We start from the raw sequence: 20,878 nt of genomic DNA on the forward strand, positions 1-20,878 counted from the left end.
CAGTGGGGGTTTTAAGCCTGTAAAACTGTCTTAATTCTTGAAGTGTATTTCTCTAGTTTGGCCAGCAGGTGGTGCATGTTTATGCTTAATGCTGTTACAGAGAAAAGACCTGCAGTGCTTGGTCGTGAAAAAAAAATGGACCAAGTCGTCCAAACGCTCGTGAGGGACGACCTTCTTTTTTCCATTATTGGCCGAGGACACCCATCTGTTAACCACGCCCCCGTCCCGCCTTTGGTACACTGCCGACACGCCCCCTTGAACTTTGGTCGTGCCCGTGACGGAAAGTAGTTGAGGACACCCAAAATCGGCTTTCGATTATGCCGATTTGGGTGACCTTAGGAGAAGGACGCCCATCTCCCGATTTGTGTCGGAAGATGGGCGCCCTTCTCCTTTGAAAATAAGCAGGATGGTAACCTAGTAGATGACGGCAGAGAAAGACCTGCGCGGTCCATCCAGTCTGCCCAACAAGATAAACTCATATGTGCTACTTTTTGTGTATACCTGACCTTATTATCCATTTTTTAATTTTGTTTATTAAGGCTTAATATACCACCTCAGTGTGCTGCTATGGCTAGAAAAGTGAATAGAATGTTGGGTATTATTAGGAAAGGTATGGAAACAGGTATGAGGTTGTTATAATGCCGTTGTATCGCTCCATGGTGCGGCCGCACCTTGAGTATTGTGTTCAATTCTGGTCGCCGCATCTCAAAGATATAGTAGAATTGGAATAGGTGCAGCGAAGGGCGACTAAAATGATAGCGGGGATGGGATGACTTCCCTATGAAGAAAGATTAAGGAGGCTAGGGCTTTTCAGCTTGGAGAAGAGACGGCTGAGGGGAGACATGATAGAGATATATAAAATAATGAGTAGAGTGGAACAGGTGGATGTGAAGCGTCTGTTCACGCTTTCCAAAAATACTAGAAGTAGGGGGCATGCGATGAAACTACAGTGTAGTAAATGTAAAACAAATCAGAGAAAATGTTTCTTCACCCAACGCATAATTAAACTCTGAATTTGTTGCCGAAGAACGTGGTGAAGGTGGTTAGCTTAGCAGAGTTTAAAAAGGGGTTAGACGGTTTCCTAAAGGACAAGTCCATAAACCACTACTAAATGGTCTTGGGAAAAATCCACAATTCCAGGATTAACATGTATAGAATGTTTGTACGTTTGGGAAGCTTGCCAGGTGCCCTTGGCCTGGATTGGCCGCTGTCGTGGACAGGATGCTGGGCTCGATGGACCCTTGGTCTTTCCCAGTGTGGCATTACTTATGTGTACCTAGTATGAAGTCATGTCAATGCGATTTAGAGTATGCCAGACCAGTCAGAAGAGTGGATTATGTCATGCTGCCAGCAGATATTTGGAGAAAAAAAAAGAAAAAGCTTAGAAGCTGACTTCTCTCCCCTTATTGAAGAGCTGATGCTGCCTTCAGATCCTCAGTATTTCTCTGGTTTTAGCAAATGTGACCTGGTGCAGTGGTTGTAAGTAGGTCCCAGTCACTTTTCACATTTTGGTGGATTTGACATCAGGTGCTAATGACATCATACTCTCCCTCTGTCCTTGGAGAGTAATAGGAAGGCAGCGAAGTTCACAGAAAGAAAAGCTTTCGGTGCAGCTCTTCCCGGGCTGCCTCCTGGTTTCCTATGTTGCTGTGTTGGGCTTCGATTCTGTGAGGACGTCTAAAGGGATTACCCTTCTGCCTTCTCTCCCTCCGCTTTCTTCCAGTGTGTCTGGAAAACAGGGAAGACACACTTGCAGGTAAGTAAGACCTACCAGGAAATATAAATATATATCCTGGTAGGTTCTGGTTTGGCAGTGCCTCAGGGGTTCCACTTTGAGCCCTCCCATAGCTCTAATCTGTGTCCCTGAGTGGAAGGAATCGCAGGTTGATTTGTGGATGATATGACAATCAAGGAATCTCAGTCTTAACAAATTCAGAAATCTGACATGTCGTAGCCTACTCTGGCCTGGTCGTAATTAGTGATCATGAAGTGACTCTTTTTGTTTTTGGCTGCATCAGGTATGGTTTTGTTGGTGATTTGGAAACCCATAGCATAAGAATTGCCTTCAGTAGTCTTAGGTTTGGTATAGGATGATAAGGAGCTGAAGGCAGCACCAGCCCCCTATGAGAAGTTGGCTCTTGAGAGCTTTTGTAAAACCTTGGACTCCATCTGCTGACAGAAATAACTCGCTGATCTGGCAGGACTCGAGGAAAATGAACAAGTAAGTTTAAATTTCACCTTGTGGGACAAGGAGCATACTTTAACCCAAACAGGGTGGACAGTTTATAAATAGCCATTCCCCCTTGTAAGTAGCTGTTTACTTAGGTCGGTCACTTCAAAATGACTTGCTGAGGGACCAGTTTGAATAATTAGCACTAATGCTATGCATAAGATCTCACAAACACTGATTTGACACTTGAAGGGACCTTTGTGGTCTGGAGAGCCCTTGTTACTACAGCATCTCTTGGTCATCGCCATGCTGGGACAGACCCAAGGGTCCATCGAGCCCAGCACCCTGTCACCGGCAGTGGCCAAAAGAACAAGCAATTTGTCCCGCCCATCCTACTGATACTGAACTTCTGGATTATATATAGGTTGTCCAAAGTTGGGCAGGCAAATTGGGCACAGATCCTAGATCTGGGTGTAAACTAATTAGTAAATGAACCATTAACAATCAGTAACTGGTGTTAATTGGCAATCATTTGGGTTTACGCGTGGATCTGGCCCTGTGCCTTATTCTATAAAATGTGTAGCTAGTTTATTGGAGTAAGGATCACCCCCCCCCCCCCCCCCTCCTTCTGGCACTGGAGGAATAAGTTGCATGAGCTGATGACTTGGGAATCTAGGGGACATGTTTGTCTCCTGGAAGGCAGCAGAGTTTTCTTGCAATCTGGGAAGCTTATCTGAACAAATTGTCGCCATGGTGGCGCAGTCAAGTTTTGAATAGGTTCCCCTGGGGAGGTTAGGAATAAATGAGAGTGTGGGACTGAGCATTGCACCACTTGGGGAGGGTAGGGTGGGAATGGTGGGGGGGGGGGGGGGGGGAGAGATTTTGTTTAACACAATTGTGGGGGGAGACCCAAGAGTTGTGGTCTCCCGCACAGAATATGGTTGCACTGCCAATGTTGTAAGGAGGGGAGGGAGTTACTTAGCTTGGAGGTGTTGGGGGGACAAAAGTATTAGAGAGATGTCTTGGAGGCTATCTTTTCATGCTTGGGCTAAAAGAGAGATGGGAGGTTTTTTTTTTTTCTTAGGTACTTCAAGTGAAGAGTGAATTGTGTTATATTTTGTTGACATAGAGATAGTCTGGCTTTGATTGGCTGGGGTGCAAGTTTGGGGGGGGGGGAATTTGGATAAACTTTGAGGGTGGCATTTCTTTTTCTATTCTGTTCTGTGTCATATGCTGTGTATTCTTACGATGTTCATTTTTTGTCAACTTATGCAGAGATTGTTGAAATTTGTGCAAGATGCTGGTTTCTCAATAAAAATGTTAAAACATAAAATGTGTAGCTAAATTTTATAGCGTGCAACTGAAAAGGGGATGTGGCCACGAGAAGGGCATGAGCGGGTCGGGATGTTCCCAGAAATTCAGTGCAGTATTATAGAATTGGGGTCATTTACGCGTCTAACTGCCATTAGTCATGCGCCAGCATTTACACCAGGTTTCGGCAGGTGTAAGTGCCGTGTCCAAAGTTAGGTGCAAGATCCACGTTAAGCTGGTATTCTGTAAAGGGCACTCCGCGTAGAGCACTGTCTGCAGAATACTACTTCAGCACGGATGGTCCTGGCACCTAACTCTTTTGCCACCGTTTATAGAATTCACTCCCTAAGAGATCACAGCCCCCTCACCCCAAGCCCTTTACTTCCTGCAGTTTTCATGCCTTTAGTCACTGAGTGAGGGGCAATAATTGAAGGTAAAAATCTGTATCTGAAAGCTCAACAAAGAGCTAAGGGGACAGACAGACACTGCCTATAAGATGCTACATAATTTCTAAGTGTACCCGAGAAACGAGAGAAAAGTCACTTTTTAGATTCTTCCTGCTCGGATAGGGTTTCACAGTTTGGTGTGCAAGTTAATTTCTGTCTTCACTGTAAATCTGTTAAATGGCTCATTGGTGTTATGATCAAAATTTGTTTTGGGAATACATTTTTAAGAACCTTATCTACTGACCATAAGTAGGTTATTAACCAGAACAGAGATGTTTGATGGTTCATCTGAATTCCCGTTCCACGAATGCTTTCCTTGCTTGTTCTGCAGTGCTGTTAGGGTAAAAGAAAATTGTACATAACTATTGCCACTCTGGGACAGACCAGGGATCCATCAAGCCCAGCATCCTGTTTCCAACAGTGGCCAATCCAGGTCACAAATACTTGGAAAGATCCCAAAAAAGCTCAATATATTTTATACTGCTTATCCCAGAAATAAGCAGTGCATTTTCCCCAAGTCAATGCATTTTCCCCAAGTCAATTCAGTAATGGTCTATGCACTTTTCCTTTGAAAATGGGGCTAGTTCTGGGCAAGACTTCTACGGTCTGTGTCCTGAAAATGGCAGATACAAATCAAGGTAAGGTATACACAAGAAGTAGCACATATGAGTTTATCTTGTTGGGCAGACTAGATGGACCGTGCAGGTCTTTTCCTGCCGTCATCTACTATGTTACCATGTATGTCCAGACATTTTTTTAAACCCCGCTAAGCTAACTGCCTTTACCACATTCTCTGACAATGAAATCCAGAGTTTAGTCACCTCTTCCCCCGCCTTCCACAGGAGAGCTGGACTTGGAACCATGAAAGGTTCCCTCATTTACAAGTCCACAGTGTCTGAGGGGTTGGGAGGAGGGCGCATTTGTGAGAGGTGAAGCACACATGAGGGATTCCCCCACCTAAGTGAGAGCTGCAGTTGGAAGCACAAAAGGGGATCTTTTCCCCCAAACTTAGAGCAATGTATAAACTACTACTACTACTTATCATTTCTATAGCGCTACTAGACGTACGCAGCGCTGTACACTTGACCATGAAGAGACAGTCCCTGCTCGACAGAGCTTACAATCTAATTAGGACAGACAAACAGGACAAACAAAAGATAAGGCAATATTAAGGTGAGGATGATAAAATAAGGGTTCTGAACAAGTGAATAAGGGTTAGGAGTTAAAGTATGAGGAGAGAGCTCACTCATGTGAGAGTCACTGTTGTGTATTTAAATGAGTTCTCCTCCTCTTCCTTCCTAGATGAGATCTGAAGAGACTGCAGACTTACTAGCAGAAAAGGCCCAGATCACGGAAGAGGAGGCCAAGCTCCTAGCACAGAAAGCAGCGGAGGCAGAGCAGGAGATGCAGCGCATCAAAGCCACAGCCATACGGACTGAAGAGGAAAAGCGATTGATGGAGCAGAAGGTGCTAGAGACAGAGATGTTGGCGTTAAAGATGGCAGAAGAATCGGAGAGGAGGTTAGAGTTCTTGTGTTTGACACCTGTCTTGCCTAGGTCCTCCCACTTTAATGCCTCCTTTACTTCTTACACACCCAGCCACTCATAATTTTGTAGACAAGAGTGCAGAACACAAGATTGATTGATTGGTATTTTAACCCTCTACCAGAATGGGGAAGATGAACTAAGCAAAGTAAAGCCCCCCTGAAGCATGTCCTATGTAGAGGAACCAAGTTTTCCTCATCAGCTCCTCGTGACCAATTCAGAAGTGTGGATTTATGCTCCTCTACCAGCATGTGGAGGTGGAGAATAACTGGTGGAGCCCTCAAATATCCAGTACTTTTCTGCCTCCAGCAAATGGTGGAGTAGCATACCAGTTCAGCTGTTGGGGTAGGACAGCCCAACCAACTTTGGAGTAAATCTGTAGTAAATAGGACCTCCTCTGCCAAAATGTCCTATCACCTGACTTGGTATGGACTCGAGGTACTCCTAGGGCTCTGGATTTTGAGGTGCTTCCCCTCATCTTTCCTCTTAATTCTGAATTCCTTTTTTTCTTGGCTCATCCACTACCATCTCTAAATATCTGCTGCACTTAATGTGACACCTCATTTCCTCCTTTGCCTACTCAGGGATGGTTCTCACTTCTGTAGTTGTTTCTTCTGTCCTGCCCAGAGCAAAAGAGGCTGACCAATTGAAGCAGGATCTGCAGGAGTCACGTGATTCAGAGCGTCGGGCTAAGCAGAAGCTCCTGGAAATCACTACCAAAACATCGTACACGGTAAGGGGGGGTGGGGGTGGGGGTAATAGGAACAGCCAGCACAATTCAGTATCCCCTGTCTTGTACAGACTAGTACTGATGGTGGAGATGGATGATGTTGTAATCCTTTCTAACAAACGGAGAACTACTACTACTGCTTATCATTTCTAAAGCACTACTAGACGTACGCAGCGCTGTACACTTGAACATGAAGAGACAGTCCCTGCTTGACAGAGCTTACAATCTAATTAGGACAGACAAACAGGACAAATAAGAGATAAGGACAAAGAGTAGCAAGATTCCGGAATCCCAAAGAGCAGCAAGATTCTGTGTGGAATCCCAAAGAGTAGCAAGATTCCGGAATCCCAAAGACTACTACTACTACTTATCATTTTTATAGTGCTACTAGACGTACGCAGCGCTGTACACTTGAACATGAAGAGACAGTCCCTGCTCGACAGAGCTTACAATCTAATTAGGACAGACAAACAGGACAAATAAGGGATAAGGACAAAGAGTAGCAAGATTCCAGAATCCCAAAGAGCAGCAAGATTCTGTGTGGAATCCCAAAGAGTAGCAAGATTCCGGAATCCCAAAGACTACTACTACTACTTATCATTTCTATAGTGCTACTAGACGTACGCAGCGCTGTACACTTGAATATGAAGAGACAGTCCCTGCTCGACAGAGCTTACAATCTAATTAGGACAGACAAACAGGACAAACAAGAGATAAGGGAATATTAAGGTGAGGATGATAAAATAAGGGTTCTGAACAAGTGAATAAAGGTTAGGAGTTAAAAGCAGCATCAAAAAGCTGAGCTTTTAGCTTAGATTTGAAGACGGCCAGAGATGGAGCTTGACGTACCGGCTCAGGAAGCCTATTCCAGGCATATGGAGCGGTGATTTCAAATTGGAATGTTTTATTGTATGTCCAAAGAAGTAGAATGGATCAGGCCATCGCAAATAACCTGACTCGGCTGCATTTTGGCACAGTCTGCCTGTGTCTGGGATTTACGACTCAGCTGTATTCCAATTCCCTATATAGCGGTCATGTCAGGTCATGTGCTATTATGTGGTTCGTTCTATTTGTTTTGACTTGCAATAAAACGTTGCAATTTGATGGACTCCTGAGCTGTCGTGTTCCTTTCTGGTTCATCACCGCTCTTCTCCGTTTGTTTCTTGTCCGAGGTGGTGGTTCCCCTACTCTGTTTTTGTCTGTAATCCTGTGTGATCCCATTAGTCCTCCTTTCTGCATACCTTGGTCAGATCTAAGGTAATTATGTGACCTCACGGATATACAGAAAGTATGGAAAACACAAGAGACGCAGAAGATCTGCGATGCAAGCACGGCAGATCAAAACAGCAGACCCAACAGACTTTGAATTAAAGTCTTTGCTGTTATTATCCACGTCTGTTGGTCTGCTGTTTTGTTCTGCCATTTAAAGTAAAGGATTGTTTCCTTTTCCAAAAGTTTGTTCATTTGCTTTTTCATGCGGCTGTATGCGGTATCTTCCATCTTAAGTAGAGGTTCTGCCATTTAGAAAGTATGTGCGTTACTTTTTCTTGTGCTGACTTCCACCTGCTTTGAATGTTATTAGGGAAGTCACGTGTTTACATTGGACACCTGCTCTTTACTGCACTTACACTTTCAGTGTTATTTTACACACGCATGACCAGTGCACTTCAATGTGAGCCTTAACCCAGTGCTGTCCTCAAAACACCTTTACTTACATAAGTTTACCCAAATATCAAGTGTGCAATTTTATAAAAACTTACTTTTAAAAAAGTACTTCTCATCTTGCAGAAATGCCTTTGGAAATGTCCTTGCTGTCTCCATTTTTCTTAAGGACTAGCAGAAAGTACCTGGAGATTGACAGGTGTAGGTAGTTGTAAATTATGTACATTTTGGGAGTAATTTTGTAAATTATGTTCTGTGTAAAGCCTGTTTGATAAGCAGAAGAGAGCTTTTATAAAGTGGTATAGCTGAATATGTGGAGGTGGATTATAGAAAAGGATGTACAAATCAGAATCGAGGTGTCCAGGGCAGAACTTAAGTTCTATTGTATTTTAGAACAGGGTCCTGTCTGATCTAAAATACAGGGTGAAATGGACGTTCATGTGCCAGTTAACTGCAGCAGGAGCATCGCTTTCTAGAATCACAAACGGTTAAAATTAATAACAGGTCGACGTGGTTTGTTCCAGTACATACACGTTTATGTGCCAGAATATAAACATTTGCCAACCATTTCAGATCCACAGACATCTAAATTCCAATATATCTAAAATATGGCATATGGCAAGAGAGCATGGACAGGCCTAAAAAATAAATGTGTATTTCCCATTCAAAAAGATCGATGTCTGGATTTACACCTGCTACCTGGAATGTCTAGGTTTCAGGAAAAGTGCTCCTATTGAGCAGCACTCCACTGAAATAAGATTGGGGGGGGGGGGGTCCTTAATTCTCCAGTGATTGATATCTCAGCCCCTGATACCTCTTCCTCCTCCCAATCCCCCCCCCACAAAAAAAAAGTGAAACTGGCATTGAATACTGGGCTGTCACAGCCTAGGGAAAACGTTTTATTCAATCTATATGTGCACCAAAAGATTGTACATAATCATTCTCAGAAGACGGTGTGGGCAGAAGCCAGGTTTTGATGTACAGTGGTGGAAATAAGTATTTGATCCCTTGCTGATTTTGTAAGTTTGCCCACTGACAAAGACATGAGCAGCCCATAATTGAAGGGTAGGTTATTGGTAACAGTGAGAGATAGCACATCACAAATTAAATCCGGAAAATCACATTGTGGAAAGTATATGAATTTATTTGCATTCTGCAGAGGGAAATAAGTATTTAATCCCTCTGGCAAACAAGACCTAATACTTGGTGGCAAAACCCTTGTTGGCAAGCACAGCGGTCAGACGTCTTCTGTAGTTGATGATGAGGTTTGCACACATGTCAGGAGGAATTTTGGTCCACTCCTCTTTGCAGATCATCTCTAAATCATTAAGAGTTCTGGGCTGTCGCTTGGCAACTCGCAGCTTCAGCTCCCTCCATAAGTTTTCAATGGGATTAAGGTCTGGTGACTGGCTAGGCCACTCCATGACCCTAATGTGCTTCTTCCTGAGCCACTCCTTTGTTGCCTTGGCTGTATGTTTTGGGTCATTGTCGTGCTGGAAGACCCAGCCACGACCCATTTTTAAGGCCCTGGCGGAGGGAAGGAGGTTGTCACTCAGAATTGTACGGTACATGGCCCCATCCATTCTCCCATTGATGCGGTGAAGTAGTCCTGTGCCCTTAGCAGAGAAACACCCCCAAAACATAACATTTCCACCTCCATGCTTGACAGTGGGGACGGTGTTCTTTGGGTCATAGGCAGCATTTCTCTTCCTCCAAACACGGCGAGTTGAGTTCATGCCAAAGAGCTCAATTTTTGTCTCATCTGACCACAACACCTTCTCCCAATCACTCTCGGCATCATCCAGGTGTTCACTGGCAAACTTCAGACGGGCCGTCACATGTGCCTTCCGGAGCAGGGGGACCTTGCGGGCACTGCAGGATTGCAATCCGTTATGTCGTAATGTGTTACCAATGGTTTTCGTGGTGACAGTGGTCCCAGCTGCCTTGAGATCATTGACAAGTTCCCCCCTTGTAGTTGTAGGCTGATTTCTAACCTTCCTCATGATCAAGGATACCCCACGAGGTGAGATTTTGCGTGGAGCCCCAGATCTTTGTCGATTGACAGTCATTTTGTACTTCTTCCATTTTCTTACTATGGCACCAACAGTTGTCTCCTTCTCGCCCAGCGTCTTACTGATGGTTTTGTAGCCCATTCCAGCCTTGTGCAGGTGTATGATCTTGTCCCTGACATCCTTAGACAGCTCCTTGCTCTTGGCCATTTTGTAGAGGTTAGAGTCTGACTGATTCACTGAGTCTGTGGACAGGTGTCTTTCATACAGGTGACCATTGCCGACAGCTGTCTGTCATGCAGGTAACGAGTTGATTTGGAGCATCTACCTGGTCTGTAGGGGCCAGATCTCTTACTGGTTGGTGGGGGATCAAATACTTATTTCCCTCTGCAGAATGCAAATAAATTCATATACTTTCCACAATGTGATTTTCCGGATTTAATTTGTGATGTGCTATCTCTCACTGTTACCAATAACCTACCCTTCAATTATGGGCTGCTCATGTCTTTGTCAGTGGGCAAACTTACAAAATCAGCAAGGGATCAAATACTTATTTCCACCACTGTATGTGCGTATTTTTACAAAATACACACAGACCAAAGAGTAGGGTGGGTAGACCCTTCCAAAATACAGAAGGGTTCTCGTTCTTGATATTTTATTGTGTATTCTGGAAGAGTCTACCCACCCTACTCTTTGGTCTGTGTGCGTTACGGTTGTAGGCTGATTGCAGCGGGACTGGTTTTAAGTGTCCATATAAGGGTGCGCAAGTACTCATGTTATCTTTATACCACAAGAGTAATCTTTCCACTGAATAACTCAACACGGAGGAGTCTATTAGACCATCAGAGGCACAACCCAATTAGCCGCAACTCTTTTACCGAAGGGTGCAGGGCTTAAATCATCATCAGTCCATTTTAAAAAATTTTTATAAATGAAATTTCTCCCTTTTGATATTCAGTTATTTGAAACAGATTCTTTAAATGTGTATCTTGATTTGGACCTTTCACATTGTTTCCCTGCTCTTAAATGACTCCCTTCATGACTGCTTCCTTTTTCTTCAGTATTGGCACCTGTTTTCTTTTAATTCTGCAGTGATGTCATTACCATGAACCAAATCAGTCTACAGCTATTAGGGCTGGGATCACACCGGACCATGGTTTCTCAAACTGCTGGTGCAAAGGATGCAAGTAGTCATTTCCCCTTGGCTGCAGAGCTCAAACGCCACTTCTGTACTGGCCACCCTGCCGTGCTCTCGCTGCGGCATTTCTGAGATATTTGTGTTCCTCTGTAATTTTAGCTACTGTGTTCAAGAAATTGCTTTGTTTTCTTCCTTTCTCCTGTGAGAATGTTTTGCTTACAGTCCATGAAAAGAGCTGGAACATTAAGCTTGGCCGAAGGTGATTAACACAGGATCTGTTTGTTTTAGCCGATGATCACAAACACAGCAACATTACCCACAGAGCTCCCCAGCTTCAGCATCATCAGCGAAGGTCTCTCCTTTGACTTCAAGGACACAGACATGAAGAGACTGTCCATGGAGATCGAGAAAGAGAAGTATGTTTGCCAGCAGCTTGTGCTCATACTGGTACACATGCAGTCTCTCTTGTTCACTCACGTACACATGCGTTAAGTGACTTGAATAGTGTGCTTGGACTCGGTTGGGGGAGGGGAATTCAGCTGGAACAGTCCCTTTTTTTGATCAGCCTTGATGAAGTGGAGGAGGGAGAAACGGGTAATTTTTTTATTTTTCAATGACGGTGCAGAAGGTGAATTCTGCTGCTGGGGGTGGGAGGTACTGTTTTTAATGTAGAGTTAGGAGAAGCAGAAGGAAGAAAAGGAAACTGCTCCAGGGACATTTTTTTTTTTTTTTAAAGATTATAGCAACATTTGGCGGGAATGGAAAGGGTCCTATGGTCTTGGGGCCTCTCATATTTAAAATGAGTCTGCTATTAAGCTAGAGGTAGACATGGGGGAAGCCACTGCTTGTCTGGGATAGGTAATATAGAATGTTGCTACTATTTGGGTTTCTGCCAGGTACTTGTGACCAGGATTGGCCACTGTTGTAAGCAGGATACTGGGCTAGATGGACTATTGGTCTGACCTAGTATGGCAATTCTTATGTAAAAGTCAGGGGGAGCTGCTGGGGGAGAGGGGGGGGGGAGTTGGGGTCCGTTACTTTGGGAGATTAGGCAGAAAGGGGATGGGGGAAAAGCCAGCAGCAGTCTCAAACAGCTTTTCTTTTCTGAACATCAGGGCAGAGGGAGGGAAGGAAGGAGCAAGCAGCAGGCGTAGAGGTGGGCTTTTTATTTTAGATAGTGGGTGTGGGAGAGAGAGTGGAAGGGGTTATGGTCCTGGACAGTATTTTAAATATATGTCTGGTTAATATTAAGCCTGTTATTTGGCCAGAAGGGTAACTGACCAGTCAGTGCTGATTTTTAGTGCTGGCTGGTCAAAGTTGAACTGTATCCGGGAGCGTCCCTAATACTGCCTCGTATCTGGCTAAATTCTCTGCAGGCCGTACTTTGCCTGGACAAACTTTAGTTGGTCAGCAGTAGAGTGGAGGGGTAATGTTATTTATAACAGCAAGATTTGTCTGAGTCGGGGCCCAATACTGTAGAGAAAAATAACTGCGGCATGCTTAGAAAAATGAGCATGCAAGTTAATGGCATGTTAAAATCATGCCATTAATTAGGTGCTGACTGCGCTAACTTCCCTGTCAATGCCTGAGTGCTGATTGGCTCAGGCCCAGTGGTTCCCTTCCCATCTGGTGGAGCGGGCTGGCCGGCAAGTAGCCTGGTAGACCCTCTCCACCCCCCCCCCCCCCCAGAGGCCACAAGTAGCCTATTCTGTCAACCAACCCTTCTAATGCCGCCTTGGTCCTGGTGTTATTTTTTCTGCACAAAATGAGCCTAAGCTTTAGTTTTTTAAAGAATTTATGCAGCATAGTAAATGCCAACATTTAAATGCGGTCTGCGCTAATGGTTTCAGCGCCGGCACTAAAACCATTAGGGCATTTGAAACGCACTCACGCCAGCGCTAATCACCTCTGGTGCCAGCGTTAGGTTTTGAGCATCAGCTGCTCGCTTTCAAAGTGTGGTAGCCGTGTTAGTCCACTCTTAAGGTTATCAATAGAAATCAAACAAAATAAAACATGGAGAAGAAAATAAGATGATATCTTATTTTCTTTTCCGTGTTTTATTTTGTTTGATTTCTATTTGATAAAGTTATCTAACCAAACTCTGAATATTGATACCACTTTGTGTACAAATGCGACCTGAAAACCTGAACTCCTGTGCAGGCCTTGAGCTTTGAAAATGACGGAGTTGGTCCGTCCCTGGGTTTTGGGCACTCTTGCCTTTGTGCTGAGCTTTAGCCCTTCTCTTTGTGGCAGAGTGGAATACATGGAGAAGAGTAAGCATCTGCAGGAGCAGCTGAACGAACTGAAGACTGAGATTGAATCGCTGAAGCTGAAGGAGCGAGAGACGTCGCTGGATATTCTGCACAATGAAAACACAGACCGAGGCAGCAACAAACAGAATACCATCAAAAAGGTACCACAATCTGCCTCGCACACAAGCCTCCTTCCTTCTCATATACCTCCCCCATCTTATCAGATACGTCCTCTACCTATTAGTCCATGAAATGCATATCTGTACCCATTCATTCGTCATCCTCCTTACAGACTGGCCCAGCTCAGACACACACACCGCTGTCTTTCTGTTAGACTTGCGTGTAGATACTGCTGCGTTTCCCCACTCACTCTCCAGAACAGCACCTCCTCGGCACTGGAAGAATAATCCAGGGGAGACCTCTGTCTCCAATTTATTAATTTTAGTGTGGGATGGGCTCCCATATCTTTTATTCGCTAAGTGAACTTGACCGTCTGCTTCTGCTTGGAAATTGGAACCCAGGTTTTTTTCCCCCCCAGTTAATTCTCCCACTGACTCAATCTTTTGGCAATAGAAATCCAATTTTATTTGACAGCTCCAATATGAAATGTGTGGTAAAATAATCTAGGGCGTTTGCTGTTTGCTTCCACTACAGCAGTTGGCCAGGGAAATTCCATTTAGGAAGCAGAACATAGAACATGAGACATTAACTACAGCACGAAAGGGGATCAGAGGGTGATTGTATCTGAGAAACTGTTTGCCAAGCACTCTGACAAAGCAGTGGCAGGATGTGGCATAATGCTAGGAGAGGTATACTCGTGTATCGTTGGAAAAACCTGCTTCTTCATAACTGAAACAAAACGGGAAGGAAAAACTATTTAATAATGGATGAGAAAAATTAAAACTGAATGTAAAACAAAATTTCCATCAAAAAACATAAACAATCACATATATAAACTCTTAAAGGTCTGATTCCCCCTTATACTTCTATAAAATTGTGTATAAGGACGTGCTCATATGTTTTCAATGGGACAAACACAGTTTTACAAGAAAAGATTAGCAAATAGCAAACGCCCTCATTAGAGACGTGCAGTGATTAAAAGCTCGAGCTTTTAATCACTGCACGTCTCTAATGAATTAAAGCGATGCCTCCAGGTGCCAACCTTTATAATGTTGCTACCAAACTGAGCGTTCACATTTCAGTAGAAAGCCGAAGGGACGCTTTTCACAAGGTTGAAAGTTTGAAAGCTTTTTTTGATGGGTATCTTGAAACAGCCTCGGCGAAACATGGATCATGTCGAGACCCGTTTTTCACCCATAAAAGCTAAGTGAAAGTAATATATGTTTATTTTTTTTTTTTGAAGCAACATTATAAAAGGGTGGCACTTGGAGGCATCACTTTAATTCACTAGAGACGTGCAGTGATTAAAAGCTTGGACAACCTTTGAAGATCCTTGTATCTATCTGTGTTTGTCCCAACGAAAACATATGAGCACGTCCTTATACATATCTTTATAACTGTGGCCAGGTCTGAAGTCTGTGCCTCAAGCAGTATGTCTGTAAAAGCAGCCTGGAGGAGGGGTTACCAAGAGACTGCAGGGTTTATTGATTTGTGACATTTATATCCCACATTATCCCCAAAAGTCTCACGTTCAATGGGGCTTACTATATAGATTGAAATTACATTGGTCATAATACGTTGGATTGAGTAACAAGGAATTACAGATAAATAGAAGGATTATAGCAATGTACAATTTGATAAAGACATAATTATAACAGAAGATAACTTTGTTGACCAGTTAATTAGATCAAAAAACAGAGTAATGTGAAGAAATTTGAAATGAGTTTGTAAAGAGATGAGTTTTTAACTTCTTTCGAAATTGCATATAATTAGAAAGGAACTGGCCCGAGTTAGGGAGAGAGTTTCAACATTTAGTTCCACTGTAGGAGAAATCTGAGGAAAGGTACTGATTTATAGCAGACCTCTTTAAAATTTGGCGGGCAGAGTCAGGAAATCTCTGGCTCCAAGGAAAGCATTACGTGAAGGTAGTTCAGTTAGATGGTGCATATAATCTGGAGTTAGTCTGTATAGTATTTGAGAGATAAAGGTCCGTCTTAAAATATATGTCCTTCAATAGAGGGTGTGGAGTATATGAAAGAGAGAACCTCAAATGGATCAATGAATCACGAAGGGGCAAGCATTAGTTTTCACTGGTAGTAGAGCAACTGCAAAACCAGAGATCAAGAACTGTCTGCAGTATTAATAGTAGGTGAACTTCAGATGAACTGGAAGCTCTCTGATTCCTCCCCGCATGCCTGTGCAAGTTTCCAAGCCTACAGTGATTTGGTTTTGGAAGTCCTAACGTTGCTTAGACTGCACGAATCGTGATTCATCTTGTTAATGTCATAGAGATGGTTTTTATTTAACTTTATTTTATTGATTTAGCCTCAAGCCCAAGGTAGAAGACCTATCTGCATATGAGCCTTCCAAGTAGGTTATTCTAAGGTACACTTTGTATGTGGTGATCGGATGTCCTCATACACCCATGTAGCACTAACCGGTGCATGAGCCCTCGTGCAAAATCTGCTGCTGTACCGTTGTAGTCTTATTTGTGTCTAGCCCACCAGCCCCACTGTACCAGAGGGAGGTGGGAATAAGAATCAATATTGGTGTCAGTCTGCAGTGTAGCATCTAACTATATGGTGTGGCTTGCAGCATGCAGGGTGGTGCCTGATGGGCAGAGATTGTTCTGTGTTCCTTTGTCTGTGCAGTGCAGAGCTTGTGTGCCTTTGATTCTGTCTGGGGTCCAGCGCCCTTGTGTTTATGATTTCCTGCTGTGTTGAATTGAAGTGGGAAGGGGATGGAGAGGGTATGAGTTAATAGCACAAATGAATTCTGAGGCTAGTAGTTATCCTAACCTCACAGAGGTAAGGGGGGGGGGGGGGGGGGGGGTCAGCAAGATTGACTTCCCGCAATGCTGTGGGGAGGAGGGAACATTCTGAAGTAAAGCGTTGTGTACACACAACAGGATGTCAAAATGAGCACACAATTATAACTGATGTGTGTCAGAGCAGAGGAAAAAGAGCTAACCCATGAGCCAGCAATATCATACTCCTGCTGAAATTCTGCACGACTGCGGAACGCAGAATTTGCACAGAATTCTGCAGCTGCAAAGAATCTGTGCTCTGAGAGGAATTGATTGGCTCGCTGGCTCCCGAGTACGCCCTGGAGGTCTAGAGGGCTTTTCGGGGGCAGGAAAGAGCCCCACTTTTTGTTGCTCTGGGCTGGTGCCACCGCGTTTTAAAAATGGCTGTTGAGATCTCAAGCGGTAATCTTGTGAGAATGTCGCAGGAAGTCTCGGTGGCCATTTGGAAAAAGTGGCAGCACTGGCCCAGAGCAGTGACAGCGGACATGAAAGAGTGGGGTTCTTACCTTCCCCGAAGAGGTACTCCCATGCAGCTCCTCTTGCTCCTACCTCACAGGTGAGTGGAGGGGTGTACAGGGGCGTAGCCAGACTTGACAGTTTGGGAGGGCCCAAAGTTAACATGGGGGCACTAGGCATATAGGCATGAGTAGTGCTTGGTATACTCCTAAATAATGCCTTGGAGTGCACTTGATAACGGATTTCTAAGTAAAAAGTCTACTGCATCAACGTAAACAACATGCAGGCTTACGGAAACCTTGGAAGCACCGACATTTTTAAATGAAGTTGCATTATTCCATAACTTAAACTTTACCGTTCTAGTAGACTTGAGTCTGGTCAACCTCTCAACATATATCACAGTATCCTGGAAAATAATTACTGCAGTGGCACATATCCAATATGGCTACCACATTACTTTATCCTGAATTATTTTTCTACCTGTTGGTCCTAGTCTCTGGTTTCTGCTTTCTTCTGTCTTAACTCTCTTGCCAGGGTTCTCTCTACATTTTTCTTTTTTCTCTCTGTCTTCTTTACTTCATCCACTGCATCTATCTCTTGGCACTCATCTTTCTCTTTTAACTTTCCTCTAATTTTCTGCCTCTGTCTAGATGTCATTCACTCTTTCATTCTTACTATCTAGTCTTTACGCTCCCTCTTTTTCACCGAATCTACGTACAGCTTTCCATATTTCTGTCACCCAGGTCCATCATTTCCCCTTTTTCTTATTCCCCGTTCTTTCATTAACTCTTCCCTCTCTCCCTTTGCCATATAACATCTTTTTCTCCCCCCCTCGCCATGCAGCCTCTCCTCCGTCTCCCCCCTCGCCATGCAGCCTCTCCTCCGTCTCCCCCCTCGCCATGCAGCCTCTCCTCCGTCTCCCCCCTCGCCATGCAGCCTCTCCTCCGTCTCCCCCCTCGCCATGCAGCCTCTCCTCCGTCTCCCCCCTCGCCATGCAGCCTCTCCTCCGTCTCCCCCCTCGCCATGCAGCCTCTCCTCCGTCTCCCCCCTCGCCATGCAGCCTCTCCTCCGTCTCCCCCCTCGCCGTGCAGCCTCTCCTCCGTCTCCCCCCTCGCCGTGCAGCCTCTCCTCCGTCTCCCCCTCGCCGTGCAGCCTCTCCTCCGTCTCCCCCCTCGCCGTGCAGCCTCTCCTCCGTCTCTCCCCTCGCTGTGCAGCCTCTCCTCCGTCTCTCCCCCCTGCCAACCAGTATCGTCCCATCTCTCTCTAAGCTTTCTCTTCCCCTCTCCAGCATTGCTTCATCTCCCTCTCCTCTCCCCATCCAGCATTACACCATTTCTCTTGCTTTTTCTCCACATCCAGCATCATGCTATCTGTCTCTGTCTCTCCTCCCATTCAGATTCAACTTCTTTTTCACCCCAATCCAGCATCACCCCATCTATCTCTCTTCTTACTCAGCATTGCTCTGTCTCTCATCCAGCATCTCTCTATATCTCTCCCCCATCCTGCATTACCCCATCTTCCTCTCTCTCTTTTCTAGCCCATCCAGCATCACGCTGGCTCTCTCTCTTACTCTCTCATTCAGCATCGCTGCCTCTCTCTCTTCGTCCCCCCAATCAATAATGACCTCATTTCTTTCTCGCTCTCCCCAACTGGCAGCACCCCCTCTCTCAACCTCTCTCATTCCTCTCCCCTCAGCTAGCATCACCTCCTTTCTCTCTCCCCCCTCCCCCTCTCTTCCAATCATACTCTTGCATCATTTCTCAAGTTTGTTGGCAGGTGGCAGCGCTATCATCTTTTAAAAACAAGTGAAAGCAAATGATTCCTCTTAGTATATTAATTCAAAAGGAGTGAAGCCTGTGAAACTGGGATTACCTTAATCAGTGGGAATTGGCTTAGAGATTCAAGTGTTTGTATTGTTAAATAATTTCTGGTTTTAAAAGAGAAAAAAAAATGAAATCAGGTGTATTATTTTCACTTATATTGGACAATAAGTATGTTTCCAATGAAATTAATTGACTATACACCGTCTTGGGTTTGAAGAAGCCAACCAGACGATCAACGTGGAATAATGATTCAGATAAATAATAACTGGGGATAATCAGGTTAATACCACGTTTTATTTGTTTACTGTTGTTTAATTGATCTCCTTGTCTTGTTTCACTCTCCCTATTTATTTTGTGGTCTAAGAAAGAGAAAGACTGTATATAATTCATTTATCTAGTTGAGATTGTTTTCTTAGAATATTGTATTATTGTACAGTCATCTCTGTATTTCTGTTTGCAAGTGACCCTTGTAAAATGAAAAATTATAAATAAATGATTAAAAAAAAAAACAAGTAAAAGCACATTGGGCCATTTTCCTGCGCGTGCTGCTGCAGCTCTGCTGGTCACACCCCCTGTGATGTAAACTTCCTGTGTCAGAGCGGACGTGACCAGAAGAGCAGGAACCACGCATGCAGGAAAATAGTCCTGTGCGCTTTAGCTTTGTTTTTAAGAGCTGATAGCGCTGCCGCTTGCAGACAAACTTGAGAAATGATGTAAGATTGGGAGAGGAGGGAAAAAAGAGACCAGTGAGGGAAGTGGGTCTATAAGCAGGATAGGTAGGTGCCCCCAGGTGCAGGAGAGATGGGCGCTGTTTTTATATGAAATCTATTTGGGGGAGGGGCTGCTCCCCTTGTGCCACCTCCCCAGCTATGCCTCTGTGGCTGCCATTGCAAGGCGAAGACTTAATGAAAATCAAAATGTAAACCAGGAGAAGGGGAGGGAGAGCCGCCAGCGGTCTGAGAGGGGAGGGAGACAGAGCGTGCTGGCAGGAGAGAAAGGGCGGTTAATCACTAATTGCGATTTACATAAGTAATGCCACACTGGGAAAAGACCAAGGGTCCATCGAGCCCAGCATCCTGTCCACGACAGCAGCCAATCCAGGCCAAGGGCACCTGGCGAGCTTCCCAAACGTACAAACATTCTATACATGTTATTCCTGGAATTGTGGATTTTTCCCAAGTCCATTTAGTAGCGGTTTATGGACTTGTCCTTTAGGAAACCGTGTAACCCCTTTTTAAACTCTGCCAAGCTAACCGCCTTCACCAAGTTCTCCGGCAACGAATTTCAGAGTTTAATTACGCGTTGGGTGAAGAATAATTGTCTCCGATTTGTTTTAAATGACAAACGTGTTTATAATAGAGAGAGAAAATACCATAAATTGTTGAATAATTGAAAGACATGGCAAAAGGGAGGTAAGATTTATTAATTTTTTTTTTTTTTTTAAATATTAAGAACATAAGCATTGCCATATTCGGACAGATCGAAGGTCCATCAAGCCCAGTAGCCTGTTTCCAGTAGTAGCCAATCCAGGTCCAAGTATCTGGCAAGATGCCAAGTAAATCAGGTTTTATACTGCTTATCCTAGAAATAAGCATTGGCTTTTCCCAAGTCCTTCTTAATAATGGCTTATGGACTTTTTCTTTTAGGAAATTATCCAAACCTTTTTATAAACCCTGCCAGTAGCGTACCAAGGGTGGGGCAGTGGGGGGTGGCCCACCTCAGGTGCATGCAACAAGGGGTTGCGCGGCTGTCGACTCTACTGCCCCTCTGATGTTTACTTCCTGTTCCGGGGCAGGGGACTGGCAGAGCCAACAGCTGCGCGACTGCTCCGTGCACCCCCTTACTAAGAGGAAGGTGGTGGAGGTGATGCGCTACGGGTGGGAGGGGGCGGGCTTGTGACGCACCTTGGTGGGGGTGCAGCAGCGACACTCCCTGGGTGGCAAGCAAACCGGGTACGCCACTGAACCCTGCTAAGCTGACTGCTTTTACCACATCCCTTGGCAACAAATTCCGGAGTTTAATTATACGTTGAGTGAAGAAATATTTTCTCCGGGTTGTTTTAAATGTACTACTTAGTCTCTTCATTGCGTGCCCCCTAGTCCTAGTATTTTTGAGAAGAATAAACAAGCGACTTGCATCTACTCGTTCCACCCCACTCTGTATTTTATAGACCTTTATCATATCTCCCTTCAGCCATCTCTTCTGCAAGCTGAAGAACCTTGGCCTTTTTAGCTTTCCTTGATAGGGAAGTCGTCCCATCCCCTTTATCATTTTCATACTAATAAGGATGATAACGCTGCTGGAGGGTGCAGAGAGCAGCTGTGCACCTGTCGGCTCCACTGGTTCCCTGCTCCCTCTGCTCCGGAACAGAGGAACCAGTGGAGCCGACAGGCGCGCGGCTGCTCTCTGCA

General features: G+C 44.6%; 1 protein-coding gene across 2 annotated transcripts in view; it reads left to right on the forward strand.

Moving 5' to 3' along the window:
* The window catches only part of NF2 (neurofibromin 2), an 88,706-nt gene that overhangs the window by 46,403 nt on the left and 21,425 nt on the right, over positions 1 to 20,878 (forward strand). Inside the window, exons 13-17 of one of the 2 annotated variants that reach the window (XM_030218976.1) lie at positions 5,230 to 5,447; positions 6,099 to 6,204; positions 11,299 to 11,426; positions 13,264 to 13,423; positions 15,708 to 15,752. In XM_030218976.1, the coding sequence (XP_030074836.1) occupies positions 5,230 to 5,447; positions 6,099 to 6,204; positions 11,299 to 11,426; positions 13,264 to 13,423; positions 15,708 to 15,743 (648 nt within the window). In that variant the 3' untranslated portion in view covers positions 15,744 to 15,752. The remainder of the gene's footprint in view (positions 1 to 5,229; positions 5,448 to 6,098; positions 6,205 to 11,298; positions 11,427 to 13,263; positions 13,424 to 15,707; positions 15,753 to 20,878) is intronic. The other variant, XM_030218975.1, reaches the window with a different exon arrangement.

Source organism: Microcaecilia unicolor, chromosome 11 (assembly GCF_901765095.1).
Source record: "Microcaecilia unicolor chromosome 11, aMicUni1.1, whole genome shotgun sequence".
NCBI classification, from domain to species: Eukaryota; Metazoa; Chordata; class Amphibia; order Gymnophiona; family Siphonopidae; genus Microcaecilia; species Microcaecilia unicolor.